Raw genomic sequence first — 24,359 nt, 5'->3', positions numbered from 1 at the left:
TTGTGTAAATTATGAATTTTGAGTCAGAGTCATTGACAAAATTTGGAAAAAGTACTGTAAGTAGTACCAAAGTCATCCTGCAAATGAAAACTTTCAGATATGCACGAGGAAGCTGACCGACTGGTAACATTTTTTTTAAACATTTTCTTTCACATGCCTCTTCAGGCCAGTTGAGAAACAATCCCACAATGGCAAAGTCACATGTGAAATTCCTTAAGCAGCCAAGTGTCTAATCAGGTGGTCTTTGAGCTCAACTCTTCAACCCTGCAAGACCCTGCAACGGGTGTAAAGGGATTCCAAAAATTCTGTAAATGCTGTAAATTGTAAATGCTGTCCTTTGGAGAAAGGTCTCTACAATGACGCACTACACATCTAGATTTTTTCCACTGGAGTAATGATGCAGACATACAAACCATGGTATTTTCAGGCTTGAAAATATCTTGAAAAATGTTTCTCTAACTTTAAAACTTTTGGCATTTAACAAAGTGCCTAAATGTTAAAGTCATTTTCAAACAAATCAGCAATTTTACTAGTATAGATAAAAACCCAATATTATATTATACACACAAAACTTTGCCCCACTTACTTGTCTCCTTTGCTGCGGGCGATGCCAATAAGTTTTTCTATGCCGCCAGCATCGCGCAGAGCTTTGGCATTCTCCATGTTCTTGGTGATGACTTCGTGCAGTGCGCAGCAGATGGCAGTTACCGTATCGTCTGACATGGCCTTGCTGGGGGGGCCTGTGGTTCCAGAGGTCCCACTGCTGGTGGCATTATTGTTGCTGCTGCTACTACTGCCTGGTAACCGATGGATCAAATCTCTCATGGCATATTTACCTGGTGTGTGTGGAGAAAATGAAGGAAAGGGGCAAAAGTATTGGTCAGATTTCATTCTCTGCACATCCCTTTGTATATTGCCAATTTTGCTGGAAACATCTTGAGAGACTGTTCTAAAAAATTGCCATTGGATGGATTTTTGTGAACAATAGGAGGGACAGATTTAGAGGCTGCTAGACTTTACTGTCTAAGATACTATGTGTGGGGGTGAGGGTTGGTTAGTGTGTGGTTATGGACGACTGGTACAATATAAACATGAATACAACTACCTCAATAATATACTTAACAGATACTTGAAAGCCTACAGGTAATAAACTAATATTGCCCTCATATTATTTTTTTTAAAGCAAACACCATGCAAAGGCTAGTAAGTGGTTTGGATAACTCCATAAAGCTTTGGTTTAAGAGGGCATACTGCAAATCCTCTGACGCACACACACTGATGCAGACACGCTGAGAATCCAATAAAAGAGGTGACTCATGGTGTTTTGGTGAAAAGGCTGGCATATGAAGAAAATGAAAAAATAAAATTGACATTCAAAGAATGTCTTGCTGGAGAGATCGACGCAACAGAGAGAGGGAATAATTAAGACACGCAGGAGATGCTGTCAGATAGAAAAGCCATAAACTCAACTAGTGAGAGGGTTGAGCAAATAGAAGCAATAACATTTGGAGTGAAGGGGAGTTTAAGACAAAGTGGTGCAAGTATGGATTTCAAAGAGGGAAGTTGAAGACAAAACCACCTACATGTAATCTGAGCTCCCCCACACTCTAAGGTACTGTAGTCAGTGCCATGCCGGTGTTAGATCAAACAGGACTTAGACAAGACATAAATTTATATCATCCCCAAATTATAGATTGTTTTAGTTTATACTGTTTCCTGCACATATTTAATATATTTCTCCTCCATTTTGCTATCATTACGGTTGGGGCGTATGGGCTATAATATGGAAACAATTGGCTGTTATTTCCTGCAGTGTTTCTGAGTCAACTACTCTGGAGCTCTCTGTGGAGTTTCCCACCAGAGTAAGAACACCGGATATGAAGATGACTGAGGAGAGGGGCCAGTAAAGGAGAGATCAGAGCAAATAGGTAATGAGTGGAGGAATGGAGGACAAGAGAGGAATTAGAGATTAGAAGAAAGAGGTGATTGTGCTGACTGAGCTGGTGCGTGCAGATGTATCAAACATGAGCAGCAGACAAAGGGTAAGAAATGTCTTGACCATCATATAACCTGTCAATTACACTTGAATCATCTTGAGCTCCTGGCACAAAACCCACAGGTCATCTTTCAAGTAAAGGACCATTAACTTGGATGCAGAGGTGACTGTTGAATAATGAACCATGCTTGAAATGTGGTTAATTTTTTAACAAAACCCACTCAACAGAGCCACTAGGACAAACCCTCTTACACTGCTGCACACTGGAAGGCACACTTAAATCAACTGAGCATCTCCTCGAGAATGAATCAGTCTACCCCTCTCTATGACATGTGTTGCTCGGACAAAGCATGCCATTTAAAACAGTGCATGCCAGCTTCCGTGTGTACACAACACTGGAGAGCTGCTCGGCGTGAGTCACTGTCTCCTAAATCCTACAAATGCGAGCCCTCCACAGAAGTGCTGGATCCGATAAAGCAGATGAAAAACAGGAAGCGCTACTGTAAGTGTTAAACCCACTGTTGTATCATCTTCAAGTGGACCATTACATCCTCTCTGGCAGCCGAGGAAACTGAGGCCAAAATACTCAATTTGCAATAAATGCAAAGTGCTTTTGGATTTCACTGAGAGTTTTTTCATTGGTTCTGAAATAATGCTTCTGAACAACTCATTTTTGCGGTAACAGTACAAAACTACAGAATACTTATCTAACTGTCGCTGTGCATCAGAGGTGTAATCTTCTGCAGCCCATGGTGCTACTTTGAATTTATTAAGTCTATGTAAAAAATAAAAGTAAGAACAAAAATCCTTGTGGGCTGATTTCTTTTCTTCATTCACTTTTTTCCTCACCATTTTCCAGAAATGCCCCACTTCCCCACAGAATGCTGAATGTTTTTCCCAGACCAATCCATCAGTGTGAAATCCAAGGAGCCCTTACAGCCTGGTGGTAAATCCCTCGATCATATTACCTCTAATAAGTCTAAGTGATCTGGGAAGGGCTGAGAACAGGACAGCAATGCGTAACATAGGAAAATCAGATGACACCATTGGCCCACATAAAGTATGGGAGCACACACTCACACACAGAAGAATTTGCATGATTATATATTCGTCCTTGTACAACAAACGATTTGAATTCCCAAATGCAGACACACAGTGATGCTTAAATATATGCACACACACATGTACAGACACACACATAAAGACCCACGTATGCTAACTCCACATGGATGGAGCTGTGAGATAATTAGCTAAGTGTTATCTTGGACTAGCAGGCTGAACAAAGGTCAAAGGGTCATCATCTTTTGGCAATGAGGACAAAGTTAAGCAACATCCTAAGAGGGAGACTCATTAATTGATTGACTTGCATCAGACTGACACATTTCCTGACTGATTTACCAGCTGATGACTGACTGAATAATTTGCTGACAACTTGCTTTATTAATGATCTGGCTAATTTCTGAGTGAATGAATGAATTATTCACTGACTGACTGCATGAGTAATTTACTGACTGGCTAATTTACTGTCTGACTGCCAGATAATTTACTGCATGAATGACTGACAATTTATTGATTGACTGACTGACTGATTGAGTGAGTGAGTGACTAATTTATCAATTGACTGACTGTAGGGAATCCAGTCATAACAAAATGAGAGTGTAGAGTATACAGAAAAGATATGGAAACCTATTAGAAGCATATCTCTGTGTCTGTGTGTGTGGGGTGTGTGTGTGTGTGTGTGACTCAAAGTATTTTCTGCTTACAGACAGATGCTCTGATAAACTGTTGTCAGCATATCCCTAAAATATGCCTGAATGTGTGTGTGTGTGTGTCTGTGTGTACACAGGTGTGTGCCTGCACATCCCTAGCAGCCTCTGCAACGTCATCACATTCGTGATGATGATATGGAAGGAGGGGGAGGAACAGAGGTTGAAAGACGAGGAAGAAGAGGAGGAACAGGAAGAATGAGTGAAGGACAGAGAAACTGAGGAAAGAAAGAAAAAGTTAGATACATACACATGTAAACACCTTCATAGCTGTGGAATCAACTGAAGAGGCCCTTGTTACTTCCAACCCTTTCAATACCACACCTTGTTAGAGGAAGCTGCTGCATCCTGATAGTTGAGAGCTAGGGGGCATAACTCAAGGCTTCACACACATCACACCTTGGCAGTACACACACATACAGCCATACACGCACAAGACATACATATTGCTAACCCACTTTCTGCTGCTTTGGTTTGTCTACTTTGTTGTAAGGATCTTTCTCCTAAGTTATTTCTTTTGATGTAAGAAGTTTTTCTTTCTATAAGACACTTGACATTTTTTAGTCTCAACTTCAAAATGTCATTTTTGTCTTTTTGGAGTTCTGCTGTCTGTTTAATCATAGAACAAATATTAATACTTAATACAAAATAAACAGCAAAAAGTAGACTAAATTAAAGCACAGCTTTGCTCAGACACCACTTTAGCCAGATAAAATATGGTCTCTTATATAAGGAGATACTATGACATCCAGAGGCCGCGAGTAGTGTATTGATGAATTATAGATTAATATAAATAAGGGGGAGTTGCTGCATTTTCCTAATCTCAATGCAAAATGCAATATATTTTAAAAGTTAAATCTCTTGATGTGCTCATTACCCTGATGAAGACATTATTTGTTAAAATACTGGGTTTTAATTACTACTAAATATACATTTATCTCTCAGAAGTTTTAGGTAAGTAGTTGACAAATAACTGAATGTGTCAGGGCGAGTACAGCTGTTTAAAGGTAGAATTAGAAGTAGAGGAAGAAGTAGAATTAATCCCCATATTGTAGCATATGCGACCAGATGTCGAGCTAAGTGTCAAAGCCAGGAACTTCGTCTCATGGGTTTTTTATGAGTGAGCGGTGACTCCCTCCCTCTTTAAAGTCTTACTGTGACACAGACGGCACCTCTACATGCTGGAGTGCAATCTCCCCTCTCCACTTATATCTACTTGCTCTGTCGCTGAAATGTGAGCTACACCTGGAACATGTCCTCAAGGAGAGAAACACGCCCTGTGCTGATCACCGCACAGTCTAATAAACCTGTATTACACAGCTCCTCCAATATAGCCATCTTCACCTGGGAGGCAGAGCTGGTAATGTATTCCTGTGCTGCATTCCCTCATGTGTCGCTAACTCCCGCTGAGCAGGGCGTGCTTCATCTGGGCCATAATGGCTGATTTGATTTAAAGAGATCCAATTACCCTCAACAATGGAGTGATTTGATTGTTTACTGACGGAGAAGGGAGAGTGTTATTGAAGCAAAATTGGAGGTAATTGTCTCAGGGAGATGTGGAGAAAGATGAAATGGCGCGATTGGTTGTGGCGTCCGACTGTCTGAGAACAAAGGATGGTTAATACACACTTATCAGTGACTGGGGTTGGGGTCTCTGAGGTGGGCTGCTGTGTGCTTACTGGTGTCAAAAGCTTTTGGCTATGTTATGTTTATAAAGCTTTCTTGGGTTCTTTGAGTATGTTCTAGGCTGAATGACAGCCTTTACCACCTCAATAAAAGCCAAAAATAGGCAGTTTAGCTGAGCTGTGAATCTATTTTGAGTTGTGAAGAAGAAGAAATTGTGATAACTGCTGTCTTAAATTCTCAGCATTCTGAACACCTGAACTGTAGGTATGCCCATGTGTTCAACCGAGGTGTCTTATGATCATATTTGAAAATATATTCATGTTAAAACCTCCCTAATGTCCTGATTTGACAACAGCCAGTTGAATTACAGCGTAGTTTGACATGTGGTATGATTATGGGGCTTTATGCTATAGCTGCTATGAAAATATTCAGTGGTGAAACTTTCAGTTTCAGTGACCTGTGTGATTTAACTCCCAGGGTTGATTTAATCAGCAGTACATCACATCATCGACAGGGGGCACCAGAATCAAAGGAACAGGGTGTTGGTTTATTTTCTGTGGGAATATTCCTTTATTAGAAACATTAAAGTGATGTGTTTATGGCCTTTGGATGTAAGCCTCTGAGATCTCAAACTGAATATAAAACTGTACACCAAAATTACATCAACACACAAACCCTGGAGATATTCTCAAACATCAATATTGTCATTGAGGAAGGAGGAGAGGGAGCATTTTATTGACACCAGTTTTGCTTATTTTTCCCTTATCATAATCCATACCATTAAAAAAAAAAAGCAGCATTCTAATGGGTTCTGGATAATGGGCTCAACTGGAAAACGACAACAAAGAAGTTGAAAAATAAATCACATACTACACACACACACACACACACCCTGTAGTCACCAATTATCAACACCCTCACGTCCTCATCAAGCAAAAATAGATATGAATGACCTCCACTGACAGCCTTATTCCCTACTGCAATGTGAGGTGTACTCCTTTCAACTTAATAATAAAAATACAACAAATATATAAATAAATAGATAGAATTAAATGCAGAGGAGAATGCAGGCAGAGGAAACACAGCAGGTTTTAAGAGGTCAGAGATGGAGGTAAATTGGAAAGTGGCATCCTGTCGCTTCCCTGTTTTAAAGAAATATTCTGTCTTTGCGTGTTTGGTGCTTTTCACAGCGGTTATATCTCGCCCTCTGTGCCTCTCTTTGATGTCTATGGGTGACAGGGTTTGCAGCATAAACTGCAGCGGAAGGAGAGAGAGAGAGAGATGCAGAGCGAGTAAGGGAAGAAAGATGGTGTTTTTTTTTTTTCTTTTTTCCCCCAGCGAGGAACCTGTGGCTTCATCTAAGACATTCCACTGACATAAAGGAGAAGATGCCTGCTTGAGAAGACATATAGATGCACACACAAACATATGGTAATTATGCTCACTCGCACAGTGAGAGAATAGAGAATTCCCATGGTGATGGTTAGATTAAGTTAGACTATACAGCTTCTCAGCGATGATTGGTGGGGTTCTTACAAGTGGAGACAGAGGTGAACTTGATTATGTCATTTAAATACTAGCTGTTACTCCATTTGTAGAAAAATTAAATGCACCTCCCAAGATCCCCTCAACATAAGTCTGATGCTGGACAGAGCTCTATAAGATCAAAAAAAAAAAAAAAAATCTCATCATTGTATGACAGCACTTTCATTCCCTCTCTGAATTTCTCTTAATTGTTCTCTATTTCTATTTTTCTGTCTGATGTGCTCCCAGTCAGGCACAGAGGAGCGGAGGACAAAGAATGCCAGAGAGAACAAAGTGTGCTGATACCAGACATGTCAGACCCTCACGCACAAGGGAGTCATCCTGAAGGCGACACAGAAATTTCATAAAGTACAGCTGAAACAGTGACAGAGAAGTGTGTGTCAGCTTAGTGCGAGGCGGAGGAAATGCCCACACTGTCTTTTTCTGCCCGCTACCCTTCCAAAGTTGTTCATTGTTATCACAGAGAAATCTGTTGACAGCAGGGATGGCAAAATATGTAAAAGTTGGTGCTGGTGAGGAAAGGCAAAATGGACATTCTCTCTCCGCTGATCTAAAAATATTTGGTTTGGCCATAAATCCACAACCTGCAGTAAGCATGTATGCAATTTTATGCTCCCTGCTAAATTTTGCAATGTACTACTAATGGCAGGTTTATGTATGTGTGTGTGTGTGTGTGTGTGTGAATGTGAGTGTAAAACTTCTAGATCAAAGACTTGAAACCACTGAATCTTCTGCACCTTATTTACATCAACAGTGCCTGACCTCTAATGAACACACACTCTCACACATACACACACATCTGCAATCATGCAATTAGCGACATCCCTGCGGTGCACTACTTCTGTTTCCACAGTAACACACCCCAGCACTGATGTCATCAGTGCGAGACACAAAGAGCGAGTGAGAGAGAGAGAGAGAGAGAGAGAGAGAGAGAGAGAGAGAGAGGGGAAAGTGAAGCGTTATGAGCTCATGTCTGAAACGACACGAGAAGGAGACAGAGAGGGAGGTGTGGGCGTGGGATAAATGGATGAGAGGAGGAGAAGGAGGAAGGAAAAGAAACAAAGAAGCGGAATGAGATGGAGGGAAAAAACGTATCATATTCATGTTGTAGACGAGAGGGTGGGCACATCATTGTACAGTGAAAATGAGGGGAGGAGAGTGGGAGGGGAGGCTTAAGCCAATAACAGACATCAGAAAGAAAGACAAAAAAACGGGGGGAGAACGGAGAGGAGGAAGAGAGAAGAAAAGAGAAAGTGTAGGGAAAGTGGAAGTGGATTTCTTGATTGACTTATTTTTCTTGATTACTTACTTTTCATACACCGACCCAGTCTTGTTAGTGTTACTTATATCATTCTTCTTTGAGGTTTCAGTTTGCTTTTGATTTTCACAAAAAGATATCATTACACTTTTTGATGTTGGAGGTCAACAAATAGCCAGCAAATCTGGTATTTAGAAGCTGACCAGATAGATTTCCTTTATGTCTTTTTATACTCTCTCTGTATTAAGATAAAATATTTTCTCTGATTCTTTTTGAATGTTTGTGCATTTCATAAAAATGAAATATCCCTGATTTGAGCTACTTATATAACCTGAATCATACACTGTTATAAAGTGTGTCTCGTTTGTTTGAAAAGTGTAACTTCAAAAAGTTTCACATTAACAGTTTCACATCCACCTTTGTATTACTACACGTCATATATTAAATGCAATCCCCACTATACAACTTCATATTAGGAATTCATGTTTAAACTCTAACTGCAGAATCCCGAAACTCTATTAGATTTAGCAGCCGGAGCAAGTCACTTTGGTTTGGTGGCAAGCACAGCGTGTGTTTATAGAAACCTTTAGTAAATCACTGCTGTATTTAAAAAAAAAAAAAAAAAAAAAGTCATTTTGGCATTCAAGTGCTGCTCCCAATTCATGTGTGTCAAATTACCATCTGTAAGTAAATGGGGAAGAATTGTGCTGACAGACGGTGTATCAGTGAATGGGACTCATTTATTGCTACACAGGCGTACAGTACATTATGCAAATCAAAAACTATGAAGGAGGTGAAATCAGGAGAGAGACAAAAACATTGACAGATGAGAAGAATGATTCTCAGCGACATCAGTTTGCCACTAAATCACATTACAGAGGGATTGGAATATAAGCATACATATGCGGTTAGGTCTTTAGCTGTCACTGCTCTCTCTTCTTTTTCTCCTCTGTTTCATCTTCCTTTATATTCGGTCTCCCTCGCTTCACTTGGCCTCTCTCTGCTCTTTTCCCCCCTCTCTTGCTTGTCTCATTGCCATCCACTCATACAGTGCTTTCCAGGGGATTTGACACTCTGATGTTATTGTGTGCGAAAGATGATTCTCATCTCTGCTCCCTCTGCTGAAGTCTCATGCAAACTACCATTCCCCCGCGGTGCTTCTGCCAAACTTACCGGAACTAACAGCTTATGACACACTATTGCATGAGTTTTAAGAGATGAAGATTTGGTTTTTGCTTTTCAGAAAGAGGTGATTTTCTCTAGATTAGCCATGTGGAATGATATTATAATTAGGCGGAACTTTGATCTTACAAAGACCCCGAAACTGTTCTGTAAAATCGCTTTGTCGCTTTGGGTTAAACTGTTGTTTTGCAGAGGTGCGGGGTGTAAAGAAAAAGGTGTTTGACTCAGAGGTTGGAGTCACTGTGGTGAATAAAGCTTGCAAACATGGGCCAAATGGGGCTTGTCTCTTAGGAGCGCCTGGCCTCTACCTCTTTTCTGTCGACACGTATCATCTCACACCTTGCCAAGAGCAAAGGCTCAACCCTGACTGATCCCTCTCACTTTTCTCCTTCTCCATCCATTTTCTCCCTGCATCTCTGAGACTTTCTGTCTTTCTGTGTCATTGACTCTCATTGACTCTAACTGTCGCTTTCTGTCTCATTTACCATTTGGCCATCTCAACAGTTTAGAAAAGAAGATGACTGAGCTGATTTTGAATGGAGACTGATCATGTATTTTGCCGTTAGCTGACTAAATGGAGCCAGCTTATAATCACAGTCTTACTAGGTGCAGTAAGCAATAAGTAATTTTTATATTGAACAGATAAAGCCCGGAGAAGATTGCTAGTAGAGACAATCCCACTGAGAATCAACAACCAACCCTGCAGCTCCATGCAGTTTCTGGCTGTTTTTAGCTCATTATTTTTGTTTGCCTTGCTATAAAACCTAAACGTCATATTATATTAAATATTCTTAAACTAAGAAAAGATAGAGAAGAGATAAATTAACTGAATAACTGGTGGAGAAACTCTAGTAAATTGCCATTAAATATTTACATTCTTATCCAAGCAATGGAATTGCATGGCCATGTTGCTCTTACTCTGTTATTATATATAAATTTTTCTATCACTAAAATTCAGATGGCTTAAGGCAACTTTACCACATCTGCTTTTGAAAGAATGAACAAAAATGAACTAAAAATTGCCCATTTCACACTAACTTATTAGCTACATCAGACTTTTAAAAATAATGTTAACTAAATGACTGTCAAAACCACACTGATCCTTCTCAAGACGTCTATTTTCTTTCATAGGTTTATCTGTTTTTAAACCAATCTGCCAACACATCTCTGATGATGCCAGCCACAGTTGCCATGGAAGAATGATGATTAGCAATCTCTATTATATATCTTAATTTGCATGTATTACCCTGTCTCTGTCTTATTGTCTGTATCTTAAGTATCTAAGAAATAACACTGGGAGAGCTAATCACACACAGGACTTAAATTATTTTATCCTGCGACTAAATAAGTCAAGCGTGTATTGAAATGAAAATGCCAAACAAATTTGAATTGATTTTCCCTGTGAATTTGCAAGTAATTACATTATTCAATCAGCCTGTGTGTGTTGCCTTTCTCTGTGAACTGCACATTTATTACAGTGTCTACCTCCCTTTCCAAAACTCTCCTCTTTAGCTTTCTCTGCTTGGGAAGCTAATGGCTATAAAAGACTAAAAGTGAAATGTACCAATTACCTCTAATATTTTAATCAATTAGAGGACATTTTAATGATTTCCAGAGCAAAAACATGCACTGTTCTCGTTTTAAAAGGTCAAATGGAAGAATTGATTAAATTGTGTCAGTATGAGGACTGATTTTTGCTTCAATTTCTATCAAATGAAACATTTATTTTGATGATCTAACAGATCTTGGTCAGACCTAATGTAAAGACGACTGAAACAGTATTTTGACTTTTGAATACTACATAATCTTATTAAAACCAATAACATTACACACTGTTGAACTCTATGTGGTTGGTGGCAGGCAAAACATTAACATGCCACTGTAACAGTTTTGCTTGAGTTACTATGGAAGTCTTTGCCAGATGATCAGTATCAAGTAGATTAAAAACAGCAACAAATTCAAGTGATTTCTTCTTCCTCATTTCATCATCATGAGTGTTTTGTCACAGTGACAGTGACAAAAGCTTTGGAAGGTAAGCACACATATATTTAGCTGAACAAAGGTCCTTGCCAATCTTTTAAGGAAAAAAAAAACACAACTTAACACACATTTACACCACCTAACTTTATATTTATCTGACCTGTTGATATACCTGCCTGCAGGTATGTTGAAGAAAAAACAAAAGCTAAAAAACAAAGACCACACATGAACAAAAACCATTTAAATCAGGCTGATGAGTGTCTTGTCTGTGCAAAAGCTTCAATTATCCTGTAATCCGCTGCCATGCGCCAGCCAGACCATCACAGTATGGGCGTGCTGAGCTTTGCCAGCGGCATTCCTTGTCGTTCTTACAACACTCTGGTGCTCCCTGGTAAAACCCAGGGAGGCTACAGAAGCCCCTTGCCTGAGACTGGGGGTAGCGGGGTTGCTATAGAAACCGCTGAGCCCACCAGGAAGCTGAGATAATAAGAGATACCAGAGACAGAGGAGTGATGTCACATGAACACACAAGGTGCACACACAAACACACAATCATGTGAGAGCATGTGTGCACACACATAAACAGATTTGAAGACGCATAAGGAAACATGCACGCGCACACAATATTAAAGTATCTCAATGTGTCAGGTTAACTAGTGATCTCTAGTCCCTAGATGTGGTAATGCTACCACTCAGTAAGCCTGACTGAGACTCTCTCATTACCACAGTGTACTTTTCAAAGCCCCATGCAAACCTTTGAAGTCATCATCTCTGCTGCTAGTGTCTCTCTCCCACTCTCCTTCCTTCTTCTATCTTTCTCTCTCAAATACATAGTAACTACCATTTTATTTCCCTTACCCACCTTTGGTCCTGTCTCTCTTAATGAGCCTAATTCTCACACACACCAGCGACCACAGCTTGGCCTCAGTTAAATAAGTTAATATGTAAAATGACAGATAGAGAGAGAAACCAAACTGTTGTATTCTCCACACCCCTTACATTTCCATCATCACAGTGTAGTAATGTATGACACATGTAAAGCCTCACTTAAACTCACTGTATAGCATTGATTGAAGTTTGTCATTACCACTGTCTAAATCAATAACATTGTTTCATCAGTCAAAATAACACATTGACTTCGCCGCCTGGCAAACGTGGGCCGAGCCAGGTGAGCCATTATACTGCAGTGCTACTAAAAGGCAGAGGTTACTACAAGCTAGCATTTGTGTTAAATTACTTCTAATTGATGCAACTGGCTACAGGCTCTTTACCCTAGTGTTACATCACTTGAGCACAAGCTCTTGACTTGCATACTCTAAATGAGAACAACATGAGAGGCACAGACCACAGTAGAAGAGCTATGAGAGAATGTAATTAGAGATGAAAATGGGCTTTGTGACGCTCTTCACAAACAACAAACACGGCAACTGAGCATAACAGCGCAGGTGTTTAAATTCACGTGACTTGATAAGGATTAAAATGCAAGTGATCCACGCAATGACTTTGTCTAACAGGTGTGTGTGTGTGTGTGTGCTATTTATTAGTACTCACCAATGAGTTCCTTGTTCCTTATGTCCAGGGCCATATTTCTGAGAGCGGTGGCCACGGCACACACCACTTTGTCATTGTCTATCCTCAGTAACTCCACTAGGATTGGAAGGCCTTTCTCCTTGCGGACAGCCGCCCGGATGTACACCGACCACTGACGGAGAAAAACAGGGGTTAGATAGTTAGACAACAAAAACTAGCCACAGTGGGGGGAGGGGTATATTTACAATTAAGGACAAATAAAAAAAATGAATCCATAAATAGTGAAAAAAAAACCTTTTACTTTTCCAGCTTTGTTCATCATTCTTCAAAGCTGAGATAATGTTCTAATCCTTGAATAAGATAATGGGGATGTGAGGCATCCAATTGAGACAATAATTCCATTTGTGTCCACAGAGCATTGCAAACAAATGAAAAGGGCACTGCAACAATAACAACACTATTCTCCTACTTGCTACTGACACCATGCTTATTTAACTCACCCAATAACTACATATATATTGGGCTCACCTTACCATGAAATCTGATTTTCAATCCATACATTTTCATCTCCCTCTGTCTTATTGTCACTGTGTTGACTATTTTCTCTCTCTTTCATTTTAAGCAGAGACTGACACTGATTTAAAGCTGATGTGGTAGGAAAATAGGAAAAGAGACAGATGAAGCACAAGGGGCGAGGTGGAATGGGAGATGTTATATTCAGGGGCGATATGAGAGCAGTTGAGGCATCGCACTGAATCACAAGTGATATACTGTAAGAGGGAGAACCAGAGAGAAAGGTTTTGAGCTTGGAGACCACTCTATCCTCCCTCAATAACTATCAAGGTCCACTTAAATGGAACACTCGACCTTAAACGGCTAAAGTGGTGCTGTTTTGTGGGTCAGCTGTAGAAAACTGGGGAGGTGCTGAACAGCACCCAAGAATGGATAGCAACAAGTGAAATGTAAAGCTAAAAGTTTCTGTCAAAAGAATAATTTCCTTTCCCAGGGTATGTTATGGTTAAAACACAGTATTGTTTTTCTTAGAGACCAAAATGGGCAAACTATGGTTCATATAATCATTTTAGGAAATAATTCATCCTAGGAGGGAAATTATCATATGTCTTAGCCAAGAGCTTAGTGAGCAGAGTGTAGTGTGTGCCAGCATTACGCCAACACAGCTTCTTTGGAAACTGTTAGCAGTGGTATTCTCAAAGCCAGGAGAGGGAGCTTGCTCAGAGGAGACACAACAAAGCGCACACATGCACATGCACACACTCACACAAGCAGTGAGGCCAAAAATAGAAAATGTGATTTCCCGAAGACCACCTGCCCCCATCATCATTTCCTCCTTCTCCTTAGCGCTCTCTCTGTCTTCATCTACCAATGGTAGCCCTCAGCAAACCAAAATCAGATACACACACCTCCCTCACACATAAACACATCCCTCCCAAACAAAGTGTGGTTGCCTGTCTCTTGACCCCTCCTGAGTTTTTTGTACACAGCGACATTTACACCATGTTTTGACAATTTATTTTTTGACCACATAAACATTTCCCACACAGCTTATTTATGGCCAGCAATGTTGGATGCAGTGTTATGATTTCAAGGTCACTCCAAGGTTATGCCCTCACACTTTCTGCCATTTTACCCTCACATACACCTCCCTCAAGGCTGAAGCCGCCCTCACCAATATGACCGCATACCACAAGGCATGACTCATACATTATTACGATTTAGCAGCTTCAATCAGTCAGCTGCTGTTGAACCCTAGCTGCACTCCCTGGTGTGTTCAGGCTGGGAGCCTTTACATTTTTACAGTAATTGCATTGCTCTTGAACAATATCATACGCTATAGAACACATAAAAACACAGGACTGTGCTCAAAATATTTCAAAGTCAGCAGGATGGTACAGTGAGAAAACTGATCATTATTCCAACTGATTGTGTCTTTGAGCTGTACTGCACCGTGACATTTAATGAAACTAGATAAACCTTTGAGGTTTTTTAAAGACTAAACTGAACTTTAACCAGATGATCAGGGTTAAAAAATGCATGTCTGCTCACAGCCAGCCTGCCTTAATGCCCATGTTGATATCTAAATATAACTGGCTCTGATTTACATTTACTACATTATTTTCCTATAAAAACCAAATCAGCATTATACTTGAACTAAATTAATTTATATAAATGGACAATGTCTGCTAAGGGTAAGAAGGCTGAAGACTTTTTAACTATCCTCAACTTAGTTATCAGATATGTGGCCTATATACAAATTCACACACTTACATGCATATATTCATGTATACAAACATACAGACATTGTCATTTATCCTACTTACAATGTGAACAAACTGTTTTATTTGTGTCTCTGAAAAGTGGTTTACAGGACTAGTATCATATTCATGTGTCAAATAAAGAAATGGGAAGATAATCGGTTTGGGAAATGTTTGTAGCTGTTACCTTCCAACTGCCTGCGGCCAGGTTCTGCAGAGCACCGGCTGCTCCCTCCAGGGTGTCTGGATTTGAGCATTCAGACAGCAGGGTGAGGTAGGGCTTGACGATGGTGGGGTGCCACAACATCTGAACCCCTTTGGGAGGCTCGGCCGTGTCTGGAAAGGGGCCCACACCATCCCACTGTGAGAGAGAGGGAGGAGAAAAATTGGGACAGATTTTTTTTAACTTTTATTCATGGAAAGATAAACATTGTAAACTCTTTCCCAACAATTCCTTTTTTTTTGCATTCACACAACTTTGTACTTTGCTTGAGGAATATCTTAACACAAGGCTGAAAAGCAGAGTTTTATTGGCCTCTCTGTGATATCACAGGGTCCTGGATTACACCTGTGAAAAGATACACCAGGGGAGGTCAGCTAAAACAAGGGGGCTGTTGAGTTACATCTCAGCAGTGAATTATTCAGGAGCAAAGAACACTGTTCATTTATTTTCCCTCTTCTTTCCATTTGCCTTTGGCATTCCATACCTTCAATATTCACTCTACACTGTATATTCTCACGTGTATAAGTGCTTGTGTTATGTCATGGTGGCCAGATGTATGTCTGAAAGCAAACTATGTCTTCACTCTGTGCACACCTACCTACTAAAAAGTCAGAGACCCTGTAAATCACTTGCCGTGACACTGTTATGTAGTGGTGATGGAGGGGATATGGGAAACGCCAAATGATAGGCACAAAAGAGACGCATGTGAAAAGAGGCAATATTTCCCTCCTCCTCCGTCTGCTTTGAGTGATAAACCTAAAGCTCCACACAACTCTTCCCCCTTTACTTCCATCCTCCCCCTCTCCTTCACTACAGTGGAGTCCCTTGATGTTTGAACCTCTTTGTTGAGTGACATGCCCACACCTTTCAGGTGAACATCAACCCACAACTCTCTCTCTCCCCTTCTATTTCTTTCCTCTCTTTTCTCCGCTACTTGTCATTTATATCTCGCCCCGCTTTTCTCTCCTGTTGATTCTTTCTCTCCACCTCCCTCTTGATTTCTCTCTCCCTTTCTTTTCTTGTTTGCCTACCTCTCTTCCTATTTACTCCTCTCTCCCTATTTTCTTATTCTATTTCCATCCAAGTTCTCATTTTTGCCTCTTCCCTATCGACCTCTCTCGGTTTCGCTCTACTGCTTCCCCTCCTCCTCGCCTTGTCTCAAGGTAAACTAGGCTAGTGTGTGTCTTGAGAGAGGTGCTGTAGAGTGTGTGCGCATGTGTGCATGTTTTTATCTATACATAGATTCTCTGATCATGAAATCAAAGCATTCTTATAGTTTGAAGTGTGTAGAGGTACTACAACAAGGGGCATCAACTCTTTCACAGCAGAGTGCTTTCTGTTGCCTGGAGACACCCTAAATACTAAATCTGAATGTATAATGCTCATCTAAAAGGCTCTAAAGATTAAGTATATTCAGTATTTGCTTCAATATGGGAAACAGTTTCATAAGTTTTCTATTTTAAAAGGTGAAATCCATACTGTATTTTTAACCACTATGCCATCCTTTATATCCTGTATCTGCATGGTTAGGAATCATAAACACTAAAGCTTCCAGATTTTCAGTGGTTTAGGCTCTACATTTTCTGTTCTACTTGTTGGGTTACATCGGTCCTGTTTGCCAGTACCAGTAAAGTAAATAATATATTCACATTCAATTTATCTGGTAAGATAACTGGATACTAACATCATTACCAATTTATCAAGTGATAACACTGGATGCTGTGTCATACTTCTCGGGCAAAAATGTGAGATGTTACACATTTCGGATTTAAAAGACATCTTAGATTTAATAAGAATTTCACTGGTGTTGCTTCTAAAGCTGTATGACTTGCTTCAAGAGGTTTCAAGAGAATGCTGAATGTCAAACAAAGCTTAATTCCTTAGAATATCCCTGACAGTAAGAAAACTTGTGTGCGTAAGTGCGTGTGTTCCAGTAGTCCATTAGGAGTGTTTAGGTCCAGTTCAGGCTCCCGTGCTGCTCCTTGGCCTTGCTGTCTGAACCTTTAATGAATGATTAAGGAGACTACATTACAGTCTAACTGCCTGTGTTTCTCTCCCTGTCTGTCTCGCTATCCGTCTCTCTCCCTCTCTTGCCTGTTTCTTCTTCACTTCCCTGTTTCCCTCTAACCCAGTGTCTTGGCTCAGACCTCTCTGTTTCAGTATCTCTGTGTCTGTCTGTCTCTCATTAACTAATACTCATCGCTCATATTTTTGGCAAAGTGTATGTAACTGGGTTCTGTTCAGTTGCTCTCTGTCTGTATTCAACCATGCCTTACTGTCTATCCCTACATCCAGAGTGAATAGGACACATATACAGTCTCTGCAAAAATATGCATCTGACCTGATCCTGATGGGTTTTGACAAAGAACTGAGTTTCAGGTCAGGTTTGAGTCATTGTGTTGCATAAAACATCTGCCTTGACCGGTGACAGGTTTGGTCATTTCCATATGTAATTCAACACAAAATTTCTCTATTCCTTTCTTCCTCTCTCTGACTGACTCTGCCAGTGGTCTCCATCCATGTAAATACACGATGCCCAGTGGGAAGTGGAAAAGACAGAGTTTAGCCAATGCATCGCATGAATCTTGTGTGCCAAAAATATCAGTCCAGGTTGTGTCTTGGTTTTTGGCCCACAGACAAGTTTTACACATACACTCACAACCAAGTCTAAGGGTTCTGTAGGCTGGTCAGGTATGCTTTTGACGTCATGAAAATATGAGTTCTTGCCTGTGGAGAGAAGTCTACTTCTACCTTATCAGCCTGAAAAAAGCATAAAAGAAAAGACAGCAGAGAGGAAGGAGAAAGAAAACTGAGAATGGTAAAGCTATTACAAGAAAAGTTTGGGTTGAAAAGTATCATGTGATTACCAAAAAAAGTTGGAAAAGTGGTTTATGAGCCAATACATTATAAAAGAATCCAGTGCTTTTCAACTCAGCTTTCAGAATACTCTGTGATCTGTGATTTTCATCCCTGTTTTCCATTATTTACCACACATGTCCCTGTTGAAGGCAAAGCTGTCTGAACAACTCACACTGCATTCCTGCTTCATCATGAAAGCTGTCCTCTTTACTTTTTGCACTCATGTGTATATATATACAGATGGGGGGGGAGTAAATGAAAGTAAAATTTCAATAACTGAGTGGAGAAACATAATCAGTGCAGATACTTCCGTACAGGGCATGACGAGTCACTGAGTGGTTTGGTATCAAGTGATACTATATACTGTGGTCTTCACAGGCACCAAATCTCAATCCTATTGAGATTTTATATTAAACATAACTCTCCACCACTGTCATCCAAGCACCAAATGAGGGAATATCTTTTAAAAGAACAGCGTTCACCCATTCAGTAGAGTATCATAGACTTACAGCATCTATGGCAAGGAGCACTAAGGCTGTTTTGGGTGCTTGTGGTGCCCCAACACTGATTTGTTGCATTGGTTTTTCAAAAACAAAAACTAGGTGACAGTTTTGCCCAATCCATCCATCCATCCATCCATCTGTCCTTCCATCCATCCATTCATTCGTCCATCCATCCATTCATCTAACCAACTCATCTCCATTGTATTCTTGCCCCAGTCATCTCCTCCATCATCTCCTTCCTCACCTGGTCAACTCCCTTCTTTTTCTTCTTCTTCTTCCCCCAGCAGCCAGAGCTCTCTCCGTCGCGACCGTTGGCGTCACAGAGCAGGCTATCCAGCTCCTCCAACCCCCCCTGCTGGCCATGGGACGTCTCGGCAGCCAGACGGTACGACAGGTTCCTCAGGATGCAAACACAGTTCTCTACAGTCTGGAGATAAAGTAAGTGAGACGGGAGAGATGAGGGGTGGGGTGGGGATGAGGAGATGAAAAAAAGATAGATAGAAATGAATAAAGTGTGAAAACTGAGGCGGGAGATTTGTGTTTGATGCCATTTAATGAAACATCTCGCCTGAAAACACAGCGCAAACTCAAAGTCAAAGCATGCTAATAAAAACCACCCACTCTCATACTTTTACACTATTGGCCTTCCACCCCCCACCCACAAGCCAGACAGACGGAGAGAGTGGAAGACAGAGAGAGAGACAGAGAGAGAAAGAGGAAAGAAGAAAGATAACCTCATAGGTAATATGCTTCTGTATTTTGTTAGCGCTGACTTTGAAATGAGATTAGAAGAAACTCAGGTAAATGAGGAAAAATGACAAGCCCAATATATTGTATCACACCCCATTAAACACCAAGTTTAGAGGTGAACCCGCCAGCCTGGGAACATATGAGTGCGCGTGAGCCTGAATAAGAGGAAACTAATTCTTACAGTGCGTGTTGTCTGTTCTTAAGTGTGTACTTTCACTGAGTGTGTGTACTTGGATGTGCATGTGTGTGTTTAGTATCACTGAAAAGGGGAGTCGTCGAGTCAACAGAGTGGAAATTAACAAAGACAAATCATCAATCTTCTCTCTGCCTGACCGTTAGTTTACGCAAAAAAAAAAAAAAAAACAACTAAGGAGTGTAATTGAACAGCCTCAAGAGATGCAGCAAACAAAACAATGTCTCACTCCAGTGAGCTGCAGCCATGTCTGAAATTCTATTTACATGCTATTATAGAATGATGTAGGAGAAGTTACATTTTATTTACAATTTACTGTGACATTTCGTATTTCGATCTGATATTTCACGTTTATTCTGTACACTGTTCTTCTCTGAACCATGGTAATAAAAAAAAATAAAAAGGGGTCTTGATTTTGGTTTCAATATGATTACATGGTGCTTTTTCTCTCCACAGGAAGGTCAGAGGTCGGTGTCAGTTGCAGTGTCAGTGACAGTGTCCCCGCAAGGACAGTGTCCCTGCAACTGGGAAGGGATTCAGAGTCTTTCTCAGGAATGCAAAAAAAAAAAAAAAAAAAAATCACTCTTAAACTGTATAAGTAACTACAAAACAAACCAATAAAAGGAAACAGCCATTTCTTCTGCTGAAAGGTTTTGTCTGTATGCCCTTGACTTCCATATTGTGCATTACATTACATTATATTACATACATTAATGGACTTGCAGTAAACTTCTCCCTGCAGTTGCAACCACAATTAATGCAAGCTGTTAAATATCAATAACATATAACCTATTAAATGGCAGCAATACATTGGTTGTGTATGTAAATTTACGTGTTCAGTCTATTGGGTCTTGTACCATCATTTTAAATTACTGTTATTAAATTAATTGGTTCTTAGCTGTGTGCTATTACATACTGTTAAATGTCTAAAACTTCCACACACATCTGTGCATGACTTACAGCATAATAATGTGCTCAATGGGACAAGTGGCTATAAAATATAATCGTCACATTGCATATAGTGAATATTTCTCCGACCTTGTGCATTTCTGTCTGGAAGTGTGACCATGAAAGGCAGCAAGGACAGAGCCGAGACTGTCTCGGTGATCAAAACTCAAATTCTGAGGAGTTGTGAGAGTGATGGTGCGGGGAATTTTTGTGAGAGCACTAACAGAGACAGAACTGATTATACAAGTATATGGGCAAATGACATGGTAGATAATCCATTATAATATTACTTGAACAACCTCATCTTATAATTTTGGCTTTTTTGTTCTAGGAGAGAAATGTTATAAGTATATTTTTTCAAAAGTAATCTGCACAACACATTGGTAAAATGAAATGAATTACATGTAGTTGACTCCTTGAGATATATTTTCTACTTTTCATGATGATAGACCACATCTTGATGAGCAGATGAGCAGACAGTGTGAGGAAGAGGTAGTCTGAGCAAAACAGATGAGCAAAAAAGAAGAGGAAAATGCCAAACGGCATAGAGAGTACAAAATGAGCATGTGGCTAATGTGTATCACTACTGCAACTGTGACCACTTGCTAGTTCACCTGCCAATCAGTCTTTGTTACTGAGTACTCCTCTGGTGACTGCAGTCAGACGGTGGAGAAGGGCGGGCGGTTAAACAGTGATTAAAGATGGCCATTTAGAAAGGCTGAGAGACAGGGAGACCTTGAGAAGTCCGCCATCCACAACACTGTTTATGTAGTATTGACTGGTCCACACGTACTAAGTCATGAACACACATATACACACTACACCAACCAACATGAACATGTCCTCAAACAGAAAAACGCAAAGTGAACATAAACCCGCTCAACTTTGACTACTAGCAGAGCTAAACTGGCAGCAAGAAGTCCTGCAACACTTTAAATGTGAGAGTTTAATTTGCCCTAAATAAAACATGAGTTGAACTGAACGCTCCTTGAAAACTGAAAATCTTCTTTCTTTTGGCTGCTGTTGGCAGTGAAAGGAGGTTCAGCCAGCCATTGTTTTTTTTTCCTTCTTTTTTTTTGTCACCTCCTGTGCACTGAAAAGATTTTGAGTTTATCTGTGTTTACAAGAGATGGAATGAGACAATCTTCTCTCTTGCAGCCCGACTTCATGATTTAGTATGAAAATACACATTGACTGTTTGATAATCTTGCCTCGTGTGGTTTTAATACAAAGCACATTGGACGAAGATGGAATAAGGAGTAAGAGCATGGATGAATTTATGCAGGCACAATCATACACATTACATAGACACACACATACACACACCTTGCTGTCGATCTCGCTGCTGCCCAGAGAGGTCTGGATGACGTACAGCAGTGCATCTGTCAGGCCGTCACACTCCCTCATCCTTCGTCTTGCCTCCTCACCTGCGGAGCTTACATTCCTGCAACATACATATAAAGAATACTGGTCAGAGCATGTGTGTGTGTGTGTTTAAGTATATGTCTGTGTGTTTGCCAAGTAGAAAGAGAAAACAAATGGAGAAAGAAAGAGAGTTAGTGAGGAGGGAGGATAAGACAGGAAGCCAGATGAAAGAGAGAAAAAAAGCTCGTAATGAGAGATGTAGAGAGACAGAGGCAGAGAGAGTGAGAGAAAGAGGGAGAGAGACAGAGAGAGAGAGAGTGAGAGACAGATACCAGGGAACCTGGCAGCTCTCCCTAAACTAAACAATTGAAAAGGGAGCATTAAAATTCTGGATACATCTCAATCTATGCCCCGAAGGCTCGCTTCAATTTAAAGCACTTGACTTGAGTCCAAAAAAAAAGAAAATGAAAAGGAAAAAAAAAAAAAAGCAGCTTTAGTCAGTTGGTGCCTGAACTTCACAGCCAACACACACACCAACGCTGCTTTGATAATTTGACAATATTGTTCCATTTATTATTAGCAGCTTTGCCAATATGATGCACAGAAATAATGAATAGAATTTTAATTGAACTTGAGGTACAGGTGGGTGGTGTTGGGTTGGATTTGTTTGGGTTTCAACATGGAGCTGTCTATGATACAGATATGCTCAGTACCAGACATTGACTCATTTGTCTGTGTCAATAAAGTAGATATGAAACTGGGATGTGTCGCATGAGCTACACTGAATACTGTGTTTCCCTTATACCACCTCTGTTGGAGCTCAGTCCATACTAAGAGCTGCAAATGACAAAACACACACGAGCAACTACACTTTTACTCGGACATATAGGCAGATAAATGTGTAAACATGACACTTTACAAACACCTTATGTAAAGACAAAATGTTTACTGATGTAATATAGCAGCAACAGTCAGCACAAGAATGACTAGAGAAGCACGCCTGCATATTTTTGTAACTTAAGAAATTACATAACGTAAAGTCATTTAACATTATCCACAGACCAGAGCATAACAATGATTACACTGCAGTGAGTGATTCTCTAAAGGGATACATCATGGTGCCATATGATCTGTGTAAATTCAGACATAGGAGAAGGTATCATTTTGACATATACTTTGCAGTTTCCTGGTGCTATGAAGACGAAATAACATAAGCAGGTATGAACACAGGGAATTTCAGACACAGCCTTCCTTGTGCTTAAAAATAGCATTCAGTGAAGTATGAAAGCAAGAAATATATTTCTAAGTGAGTAAGGAGTGTGTCTGTGTGTGTGTGATGCTGAAACAAAACAATATTAAAGCTATTACAAGCATAGTGTAATATATGTCTGCCTATGTGCAAATACCGAAGAGAAAAATGTATACATGCAATCTTTAGACTTCATTGTTATGGCTACTCAAAATACTTCCTCAGCATGGTCACCATCAGCAGAACCAATTCTTCTTAATTCAGCTGAATACTGACAATGGAAGGAGACAGCAACAACCTCTGTAATTGCTATATCACTCAATATTGTCACAATTAGTGTAGTTATAGTTGTAGAGTGGGAATACATTGCTGAGGGGAAGTAGGTAAACTTTGGTTTTCAGGTCATTAATTACATCCTCTGGTGGCCATATTTGTTGTCAATGAACAGCTGATAGAAACTTTGTAGCTACACGGCCGTGTCACGATTAGTTTTTGTGCTGGTTTTGACTGAGAATGGATCAGTTTATCCCTGAAGGAACCCAATCAGGACATTGTGTTTGAATAATGTGACTTTGTTAGCTGATGAAACACTGCGATCACGGTCTTAAACATAATTACTATTATTTCTTGTGGTTTAGTCTTAGAAAAAGAACAAGGGAGCAAGACAAGGCAATAACACACAAAACAAAGTTTGCAAATACATGAGTTTCAACATACCAATTCATTATAGCCTTTAGCTACAATACAGCTGTGTGAGTATATATGGGATTTATGTTTTTTTTCTCTATTCTATTGGCAGGTTGCTACGAACAAAGCCTATATTTGAGGGCAGTAGACCAATGAACCGCCATTATGCTGTCTTAGCAATAAGTGGATGTGTGTATCAACTAGCAAAACGGAGAGGTAAGAAATCAAAAATAATTAACAGACCAGTTATTGAAGTTTAGTAATACTAATAATAATTGAATCATCTTTCCTTAAAGCTGAAAAAAAAAACAAAAACAGATGAGACAGATAAAAGTGGTGTGAACGAGGAGATGGTATGATGGTATGAATGAATAAGTTCATCCATCACATTAGTATAATAAAGAGATCACAGCTGTTTCACCAGTC

General features: G+C 40.1%; 1 protein-coding gene across 1 annotated transcript in view; it reads right to left on the bottom strand.

Moving 5' to 3' along the window:
* The window catches only part of ctnnd2a (catenin (cadherin-associated protein), delta 2a), a 286,657-nt gene that overhangs the window by 34,522 nt on the left and 227,776 nt on the right, over window positions 1–24,359 (bottom strand). Inside the window, 5 exon segments of the mRNA XM_051067006.1 lie at window positions 587–836; window positions 12,905–13,055; window positions 15,344–15,517; window positions 18,986–19,168; window positions 21,959–22,076. Of these exon segments, the coding sequence (XP_050922963.1) occupies window positions 587–836; window positions 12,905–13,055; window positions 15,344–15,517; window positions 18,986–19,168; window positions 21,959–22,076 (876 nt within the window).

Source organism: Lates calcarifer, linkage group LG24 (genome assembly GCF_001640805.2).
Source record: "Lates calcarifer isolate ASB-BC8 linkage group LG24, TLL_Latcal_v3, whole genome shotgun sequence".
NCBI lineage: Eukaryota > Metazoa > Chordata > Actinopteri > Centropomidae > Lates > Lates calcarifer.
This window is presented reverse-complemented; position numbering and strand designations above follow the sequence as displayed.